General features: G+C 37.1%; 1 protein-coding gene across 1 annotated transcript; it reads right to left on the bottom strand.

The window, feature by feature from the left end:
• Positions 1–1639: 1639 nt before the first annotated feature.
• Positions 1640–6549, bottom strand: LOC129395902 (beta-defensin 107A). Its single transcript, XM_055107336.2, has 2 exons — positions 5701–6549; positions 1640–2092 (listed from the first exon to the last, which is right to left on the bottom strand). The coding sequence occupies exons 1-2, from the start codon at positions 5768–5770 to the stop codon at positions 1950–1952; spliced, it is 213 nt and encodes a 70-aa protein (XP_054963311.1). The 5' UTR covers positions 5771–6549; the 3' UTR covers positions 1640–1949.
• Positions 6550–10904: the final 4355 nt, after the last annotated feature.

Below are 10904 nucleotides of genomic sequence, written 5' to 3'. Positions count from 1 at the left end.
TCCCCTGTCTCAGACTCCCAAGGAGCTGGGATTACAGATGCATGCCACCACGCCTGGCTGCTTTTTGTATTTTTAGTAGAGACGGGGTTTCACCAGGTTGGTCAAGCTGGTCTCAAACTCCTGACCTTGTGATTTGCCCACCTCGGCCCCCCAAAGTGCTGGGATTACAGGCGTGAGCCACTGTGCCCAGCCTAAATTTTTAAATTTTTGTAGAGATGGGGTCTCCCTATGTTGCCCAGGCTGGTCTCGAACTCCTGGGCTCAAAGGATCCTCCTGTCTTGGCCTCCCAAAGTGCTGAAATTGCAGGCATGAGCCTCCATGCCTGGCTTTAAGAGATTTCTATAGGTTGAGAAGGAAATAGGGTATAAAAACACTGGAGACAGGAAATGTATGCTATATTTCAAGTCATTTGACTGACAGAGAAAGAAGAGGAAATATTAAAAATGAAGAAACGAGAAAGTCTAAACACACTTAGATTCTCAAAGGCAGTTAGTTTTATCTGAGACAATGTTTAAGGAATTTCTAGGGAAAATGCAGAACAGAAAACTCCTCTGATTGAAACAGATAACTTTACATATTTTCCTCCAGCATAGTTTTCAGAATAAGAAAATTAGCACCATGAAGACAAGTGGCAATACCAGAAGATCTTTCAAAAACACATTTTATTTTTTATTTTAAAACATTTTACACATTGTCTTGTTCCAGATTTTTTTTTCTCCTTTATTTACATCTCTACAGGAAGCCAGCTTAACTGAATAGAGAAGGACATTTTCTAGAGCAGCGCAGAGGGATTTTACTTCTTCTGTTCTGGGATGGTGTACTATAAATCTTCTACGATGAAATGGTCTGTGATATATGCTTTCTTCTGCTAGAAAGCTGGGACTCCAAATTTTGGCAAATTAGGGAAAAGGCAAGCCTCAGGTTGCCATTGTTATGCTCTGAAAGGGCAGGGTTTGCAGGATTACAAAAGAGATTCTTAGAAAGTGTCTTTTTTTCTTTCTATGGTTTTTTTTTTTTTTTTTTCAGTTTGTTTCAATTTCTTCCTCCATTTAACTGTTCACCTGAACCCGCTGAGAAACATTCCATCTTTAGGACTGCCTTTTGTTGTTCTATTATCTTCCAGCATCCTATTTTGTGGACATGCTAAGCAGACAAGTCCAGAAAGCCCGAAGTTGGAATATAAATGTGACTAAGTCAGTAACTGTATAATCTTCTTCAGTCTCACTCTCCTCATTTGTAATAAGGGCACTGAATTCGATGACCTTTGGGGAACTTACTGCTTCAGAAACCCATGATTTGATCAATTCTCACTGCAAATGGCCAGAATGAAGATGTTGCTCAAGCTACAGCCAACTTGAATTTTGATATGGGTGCATTTCATTCTAAAACTTGATGTTTTAGATCGAACAGGTAAATGAACAAGAATCTAAACAGTTCCTACCTATAAAAGAGAGAAAGGAGTACATGACAGTGATACTGCTGAAGCAGCCACAATGAGCATCTAGCAGGTATTCCGTTTACTGAGAGGTTCAATCTGCTCACATTATAGATACCAGAATCTTGGCACAGAGGGCCCAATGTCCTACATCTGTTTAAAGCCAGAGCTATAACTTTAGAACTCAATTCACCTGAGTGCCAGTCCAACCATTCCATTCCATCTCTTTTATCTGTGTATTCAATGGCTCACTTTTATATAAAGTAAAAGAAATCATTAATAGGCCGTGTGTCAGGAACTGAGAGTGCAAAGGTCAACAAGATATAGTGTCTGCCTGGAAGAAGTTCACAGCCTAGGAAGGGTATCTCCTTGTAGCACTGGGAACTGGACAGACATGGCTTCAGATAATCCAAACTTTGCAGATCAAAGAGAGATGGTCCAGAGAGATTTATCCCACTGATATAGCAGCCAGAGAATCTTCACCTCTTTGTTTCTTGCAGCTGGTGCTTAGTTTTTAATGTTTCTTTCTGTTTTTGCAGCAAAATGGTGCTAATTCAGCTCTACAGCCCCCAGTCTTTACTTCAAAGGTAAGACATTCGGCTTCACAGTGACCTTCCATTCTCTTACTAATTAGTGCTCTATGAATTGCTGTCCTGGCTAAGTAAAGAAAGCAATTTGTCTTCAGTTATCTAGTAATTAGTAACTGTAAGATAAAATTACATCGCCCAGGCCAAATTCAGACTTCCTCATTACCATAACTCCTAGAGACACAGACTATAAACCTAGAAATTAGAAAAATCAGATGTTATCTGAACAGTCATGTCTGAGCTCAGACCCCTGGTACAATATAATCAATGTCCTTATTAAATAGCCAATTGGAAAAAAACAGAAAAGATTTTCATATGTCAAAATCATATCTAGCTTGTACAGAAACAGAATGTTTCTTCCAAGGAAGATGACAAAATACTTTCTAATTCCAATGAACGATCCTTACCAACAGATTTTTTTTCCCCTGTATCCAAATAGTCTCTGATTTATAGCAAAAGTTAAAGATTGTTCTGTTACATTATAGGCAGGCCAATAGTAGATCATATGCCCTGGCATATGATGTCGGAGTCTCACAGTTTTAGGTAGAAAGATAAACAACATGATGCTAGTCCTTCTCAATTTACTGTGCAAAGAACACCAATGGAATCGTGTATTTAGCTCTGGCAAGCAAATTTAGAGAGACATAGGCAATGTGTATTCATTCATAACAGAGATTAGGTTGAAGAGGAAAAAATATGTCAAAACAGGAATCTTTTTTAATTGGTAAGATACACTCTTAGGAAAAAATAGTGGAAGAAGTAGCAGTTCTTCTCAAAAGGAGTAATGTTTATTCCTGGAAATAACAACTTTGGGGGAGAAACAGTATATATTAGCTGCCATATATCTGAAATATTATCATGTGGAATATATTTTGTTAGTGCCAAGTTAAGGCAAAGACTAATGGAAAGAAATTGCAGGGACTTAGATTTCTGCTCAAATTAAGGAGAAAGTTTTGAATAGTCCAAAGTTGAACTTGGGATACTGTGAACTACAGATCACTTAAATTTATCAGGCATCTGGACAATCAATTGAGACACACACACGCGCACACACACACACACACACACATATATATATATATACGTGTATAGGGTGTTCAATACTGAATTAGGGCAGAGAACAAAAAAATAAGTAGAAGAACAAATGACCAACAATGGTAAACTCTAACATAGCATAGAGTATGTGCCTGCCACTGCTCAAGCAGTTATACAGAGAGATTGTTAAACTGTCCCAAAGCAGTCATTTTTACCTTCAGACTTTTAGTCATAGAACCTCTGGGTTTAGCTGGACACATGAATACTTAGGTAATCACATCAGCTCCTAGCTTCCTATTTCTATATGTCCACATGAACAAATTTGGAAAAATGAAAAAGGAGTGGAATGATGTGAGCTGCTTCCATGTAATCTTAATCAGGTTCTATACTTTCTAACCCTGCCTGTTAGAATATCCTTGGAACCAAATAAAATGGTCAACTGTTTAGGATGGCAGGGTTGACCTTCAGCCCAAATCACAACATAACTTGGTGAAAAAGAACCCTCTACCCTCACCTAGTCAACTTAGCTATTTTTGGACTTTTACATGAAAGAAAAATAAGGTTTTGTCTTTCTTCAGTCATTCTATCATTAAGATTCTTTATTATAACAAGTTAGTTTCTAATTAATATAACAAGTTTATTCATCTTCAAAACAATGCTATTATTATTATCATTTATAGAATGGAAAGTAAAACACAGGGTGCATACAGCTTATAAAGATTAGCACTGAGATCCAAACTCATATAGTTTGGCCTAATAACCTATGTTTATTACCTTTTATATTGATCATTAAATTCACTTCTAACTCTGAGATTCTATGTGATTATGGTGATGGTGGTGGTTCTAATCTGTGCCCAAACTATGCTTATTATTGTAATTCAAATACATCTGAGATGAGTTTTGTGGACAGGGAGCTATTAGGCATCCACATCTATAGACTGATCTGAATAAATTGGAGTACTGATTAAAGTGGATGGAGAAGACAATTTTAAATGAGTTTATCTATTCTGGAGCATTGTCTGACATCTACAAAAAGATGCTGAGGGCAGAAAATCGGGAACTGATTTTACAACTGAGACTTTCATGGAGTCACTGAAACTTTCATGGGGACATTGTTCCCTGGCTCTGTTCTTTAGTTCTAGTCTTGCCTATTTCCAAATGTGCAAAACAAATACTACTTCCCAGGAAGCCTTTCTGCATTTCCTAGTTAGAACCAAGTTTCCACATCTATGACTTCTCTTTATACTTTGCATCTTTTATGGCACTTGTGAAAACTGTTTCATATTAAAGTTATTTGTGAATTTTCCTGTCTCATTGATATACTTACTTATACATGTTAAATGTATTGAAAGCTTATTTACCACTACAAGCAACCTATTTTCGAACAACACAGAAGGAATAGACTAATAACTTCAAGCAAATTAAGGTCAATGTCCATGCTTTATATTTTTACCTCTTCGTTTTACCTACCTTTATCATAGTGGACAGAACAATTTCTTACAATTGGTTAGCACACATTCAATATCTATTGGTTTTCCAGGACTACTGAGGACAGAATGTGTAATAAAGGAAAGTAGAAATTCAGGAGCCATGAAGGAACAGACAGGGGGCTTCATGATGCATGGAGAACCTCTAATAGGAAAAGCTTCACAACAGAAGGAACGAAGGATAGTTGAGGAGGTATGGACATAAACATTTCTTAGGAACAGAGTCGTGGTTGTATGAAGCAAAGAGAATCTCAAAGACGCAAAGACTTAAGAGAATAGTAAGCAAGATGTTAGTTTAGTGGTTTTAATGGCATAATTTTCAACCAGTGTGTGAAAGCCAAAAAGTCTAAAATAATGTATGGATAAGAGATTTGGACCGACGACTCAGACATGAAAAAAAATTAGCTGTCTAAGAATCTAGTAACATAACTTTAGTTTAATTTAGATTACAAAGGCTGTACTTCCCTAACTTAACAAATATGTTTGGCATTTCCTTGGATAATCTTTTCTTTCTTTCTTTCTTTTTTTTTTTTTCATTTTAAAGAAATCACTTTAGAATATGCTGGCCAGGCGCGGTGGCTCATGCCTGTAATCCCAGGGCTCTGGGAGGCCGAGGAGGGCGGATCATGAAGTCAGGACATCAAGACCATCCTGGCTAACATGGTGAAACCCCGTCTCTACTAAAACTACAAAAAAATTAGCCGGGCGTGGTGGCGGGTGCGTGTAGTCCCAGCTACTCGGGAGGCTGAGGCAGAAGAATTGCATGAACCTGGGAGGCGGAGCTTGCAGTGAGCCGAGATCGCACCACTGCACTCCAGCCTGGGCGACAGAGCGAGACTCCGTCTCAAAAAAAAAAAAAAAAAAAAAAGAATGTGCTGAACCTGCGTTGCAGATTACAAAAGGAGGAAAGAGATCTAAAAGTACAAAGAAGTCTGAATTCCTTGGCAGAGCTGTTAGGGAAGTTGACTAGAAACTATTATGGATGGAGATGGTCCCGGTCAATGTGGTCCCATTGTTTTGTGTCTGAGCTCAGGAAAAGATTTTCAGTGACTGGTTTGCCTTGGAACCTTCAACTTTGTAAAAGTTGAGCTTTCATCTCAAAAGACAGATCCTGAGCAGACTGCCATCTCTACTTCTAGAAGAATTTCCCTCTTACCTTGGAAAATTTGAGCAAGAAGAATGAGAGCAGCAAAAATAAAGAAAAATATTTTCATGGCTCCAGGCATCAGTGGAGAGCTGATGAAGGAAGTGCAGTAGCTGGAATCAAGCTCTTTTATCAAGGGGCATTGATTAAAATATGTTCTACTGCTCTGAAGGGACTGGAAGTCATCCTCGATTTGTAATGTTCATTGGGAACATACTATTTTCCATGCTCCATTGATTAATGTGTGGGCTGATGGATCAGATTTTAACTAAACCACATTTGTGGGAAACAAACGCAGAGAACCCTGCCTTTCTGCCTGGAATATTCTATTCTGTGTCTCTGCTTAGACTTCTCTCATTTTTCCTTCAAGTCTTATCTCAAGTATTACCATGTCTATAAGATATATAGCCACCACGCTTTTCCTAGTACATGATTTTACATAAAATCTATTCTTAAAATAATAATTAAAACAAACACACAAAAACCTTTAATTTTAAGTTCAGGAGTACGTGTGCAGGTTTTCTTTCTTTTTCTTTTTTTTTTTTTTTTTGACAGGGTCTCACTATATTGCGTGGAGTGCTGTTGCTTAAGGAGAAAAGGGTTAATCCATTGAAAATACATAAAAACCATTAACATGTTTTTATATTATTTGATTTAATTAAAGGGAGAAATAGACACTTCTATATTCATAGTAGAAAATTTTTACACCACTCTCTCAGCAACTGATAGAACACAGGGAAAAATTAGCAAAGTCATGCATGATCTGAACAATACCACCATTCCACTGACTGCATTGATATTTATAGAACACATCATAAGACAACTGCAAAATACACATTTTTTCAAGTACATATGATACATTCATAAAAATGAACCATATGCTAGGCCATAAAACAAATATTGATGTGTTTACACACATTTAAATTCTTCAGAGTATATTTCTCACCACAAGGGGATTAAATTGGAAATCTATAAAATAAGCTATTTAGGATATTTTCAAATATGTGGAAATAAAGCAACATAATTCTAGATTGTGTTTGTATCAAAGAATAAATAATGAGAATAATTGGAAAGCATTTCTATATATCGAATTTTGTGGAGCACAACAAAACTATGACTTCGAAAGAAATTTGTATCCAAATACTTATTGTAGAAAAGAAGAAATGTTTAAATCTATGACTTAAAATTATGCTCTAAGAACCTTAGAAAAGGGAACAATGTAAGCCCAAGTATGCAGAATAAGTGAAAAAGAAGTTATCACTACAGATCCAAGAAACATTAAACTAATATAAAAATGTTGTCAACAGGTATATGCCAAAACACTTCACAACTTACATAAAATAAAAAAATCTCTCAAAAATTTAACTTACCAAAATTGGCACAAGAATTAGCAGAAAATATAAGTATTTCTGTATCTCTTAAAGAAAGTAAGTGTGTTATTAAATGAAGAATGGCTTCTGCTTAAGATATAGAAAAACGTAAAGAAGATCATCCCACATGAAACAAATACACAGGAAAACACACGGCAGACTGCAAATATTCAGTTTCTTGAACTCATTGGAAAGCTAAGGTCACAAATCAGCCACCTACCTAGAAATATAAGAAAAGACAGGAACCTCCAAAAAATAAAGACCATGAGTGCTTGCTTACCTGAAGCAGATTACCCCCAGAATATGATTTAAAAGATTTCAGGTAAAGTCTGTAGAGAATTGCTAAGAGCAAGCATAAACTAGAGAAACAATATAAATATCTGGGGTCACAGACAAAAGAGAAGTTCACACCAACTTCTAATGTCTTCTCCATAGACTCAGTAGGTGCTTACAAAAAAGATTAGAGTATTTCATGATGTAAGTTGGCCGAGGGGAACAGTAGCAACTGTGAGAAAGAACGAAAGCTTGCAAGAATCTTTCTCTTTTATGGAAAAGAAAGTCTTAATTTCTTAATTAAGAAACTGAGGGAAGAACAACAGTTGTTTGTATGGCACTGGTGAATGAACAATCTAAAAAAATGCAAAACAAAATATTAAAGCTAGGAGAACTAGGAGAAGGGAGCACATTAAAAAACAAAAACAAAGAACATCCTCTACCTTTGTCAACAGAGAAGGCATACATGCCTCCTGCCTTTAGAAAGATGACAGAATAACTGCAGCAAACTTCTCATCAAAAAATATGCAAGCCAGGACAGGTGTGGTGGTTCACGCCTGTAATCCCAGCACTTTGGGAGGCCAAGGTGGGCAGATCACCTGAGCCAGGAGTTTAGTTCGAGACTAGCCTGGGCAACATAATGAGACCCCTATCTCCACAAAACATACGAAAATTAACTGGACATGGTGGCAGGCACCTGTGGTCCCAGCCACTCAGGAGGCTGAGGTGGGAGGATCATTTGAGCCCCGGAGGCAGAGGATGGGGTGAGCCGAGATCATACCACTGCACTGCAGCCTGAGCTTCAGAGTGAGACCCTGTCTGAAAAAAAAAATCGAGGCAAAATAAAATAGAGTAACATCTTTACAATGTTCCAGTGGAGCCATTTGGCCCTGGGTTTTACTATGTGGGATTTTTGTTAGTGTTATTATTATCAATTCATGCACTTTATTTGTTATAGGTCCATTGTAGACTTTCTATTTCTTCTTGAATTAGGTTTGATATGTATGCATTTCTAGGCATTTATTCATCTAGGTTATCAAAATTGTTGCCATAAAATTGTTTATAGTATTCCTTAATAATATTAAAAAATACTTTCGTAAGATCTTTTGTAAAATTTCTCTTTCACTCATGATTTTAGTAATATGAGTATTCTCTTTTTTTCTTAGTCAGTCTAGTTAGAGGCTTGCCAATTTTGTTGATCATTTCAAAAAATAAATTTTTGTTGTGTTGATTTATTCTATTGTTTTCTTAGTCTCTATTTCATTTATTTCCGTGCTAATATTTATTATTTTCTTCCTTCTGCTTGCTTTGGGTTTAGCTGGCTCTTCCTTAATTTTCTTGAGATGGAAGATAATTTACTGATTTTAAATCTATCTTCTTTGTAAATATAGGCATTTACAACCATACATTTTCCTTTAAGCATTGTTTTAGCTGCATCTCACAGTTTTGGTAAGTTGCTGTTGTGTTGTATATTTTAAAGTGTTTGGGGGTTCTCTTTAAAGTATTTTCTACATTCCCTTATGTTTTCTGCTTTGACCCATCATTTATTCACATTTATGCTGTTTAATTTCCACATAGTTGTGACTTTCCCAAATTTCTTTCTATTATCCCATTTTGTTCAGAGAACATACTTTGTATGATTCCTATCCTTTTAAATGTATTGAGGAGCTTGTATTTTAATCTAACATACAGTCTATTCTAAAGAATATTTCATGTGAACAGAAGAAGAATGTGTATTTTGCTGTAATTGGTGCAGTGTTCCACAGATGGCTTTGAGGTCATTGTTTTACAGTGCTATTCAAATCTTGTATTTCCTTGCTAATCTTTTTTCTAGTTGTTTTGTCTATTATTAAAAGTGGTATATTAAAGTCTCCTGCTATTACTGTTGACTTCTCTATTTCTCCCTTCAATTCTGTCAATTTTCCCTTCAGGTATTTTGGCACTCTGTTGTTAGGTGCATGTGTTTATACTTGTTATATTATCGTGATAGATTAACTTGCTAACATTACAAAATGCCCTTCTTCATCTTTAGTACCGATTTTGTCTTAAAGTTTGTTTTGTGCACTGTTGGTATAGCCACTACAGCTCTCCTTTGGTTATTGTTTGTATGGCAAATCTCTTTCCATCCTTTTACTTTCAGTCTCTTTGTTTCCATGAATCTAAAGTGTAAAGAAAAAGTGTTCCTGGACCAAACTGAGAGTTGGGCTGCTATTTCTCACAGCCCAATAACAAGATGCAAATAAACTCGGGAGGAAGAGAGTTTTTATTTCTGCAACCAGTTATAGGGAGAAGTCCTGGAAATTATCGCCAGACCAACTTAAAATTACAAAGTTTTCCAGAGCTTATATACCTTCCAAGCTATATGTTTATGTGTAAGTGTGCATTCATATAAAGACATAAGTTATTAACTTCTTTTAATCTATAACTAAGGTCTGAGTCCCGAAGACCTTCCTCTGGAGCCTCAGTAAATGTACTTAATCTAAATGGGTCCAGGTGCTGGGGTTATTACCCTTACCTTGTCGCCTGCTAAATCACTGATATTTGGGGAGTTCCTTCAGACCTCCTGTAAACTTGTTTAATCCTAAACGGGTCCTGTTAAGAACTCCTTCATTAGTTTGTCATGCTTTAAGGCCCAGGAAAGGCCTAAGCAAAACTCTTAGTGGGCTTTTGTTACATTCCAGCCTTTATATCAGGGCACTGGCTTTTTAAGCTTTTAATATTTAACTTAACCCCTCAGTGGATACTAAAGCAGTTGTTATGGAGTCTTGCGTTAGTGAGACTTGGCCTGCCATGAAAGGGAACAATTTGTGACTAGGTGAGCACCTGTGGGAGGTGTCCTCTGCAGCTGCCATCTGGATGCTACATGAGGTCATTAGTGAGGTAATATCAGGGCACAGCTACTGGTCTACCACTTTGTATGACTCTGAGACACTCACAAGAATCTTTCATTAAAAGAAACTTCAACTAGGTTCCAGAGCATTTTTTTAAGATAAAGCAATGCAGTATTTGGAATGAGTAAGTAGTATTCCAGTTTCATGGTGTTCTGTAAGCTAGCAGCTGCATTTGCACTGTGGAGACCTGGGGAGGAAGACCATCTGCCAGCAGAAAATTACTGTGAACTGGACTCTTAAGACCAAATACCCCACTTCCCACTTCCCTGGGGTAATTCCTGTATAAATGAGGGAAACACTCTAGGTTTCTTGAGGGCTGTGTTTCAAATCTCTTTTGGAAAACAGTGGATCATATGTAAATACAGTGAATCTAAAAATTGAACCAATCAAGCATTAAAAGGGTTCCCCCAATGGATAGTTCCATAGAAAGAATTTAATATGTACAGATAAAGTGTTGGAAAAGATGACAATGCAAAGCGGGAGCAATGAGGCAACCCTACTGATAGTCACAGCAGAAATCTCCTACTGCCCTAAGGTTTGAGGAAAAATGGAAGGATTTGTGTGAGCCTGAGCCTGGGAGCAGCACTGGCTGGCAGAAGCTAAACTTGCGGTGGGACTGCCAGGTGAGTGCAGAAGACAGAAAAGCAGCGGCCTTGCTGAGCAGGAAAAGCCACTGCTGGAA

This window comes from Pan paniscus, chromosome 7 (genome assembly GCF_029289425.2).
Source record: "Pan paniscus chromosome 7, NHGRI_mPanPan1-v2.0_pri, whole genome shotgun sequence".
Lineage (NCBI taxonomy): Eukaryota > Metazoa > Chordata > Mammalia > Primates > Hominidae > Pan > Pan paniscus.
Note: the sequence above shows the minus strand (reverse complement) of the source record. Positions and strands in the feature narration are given on the sequence as shown.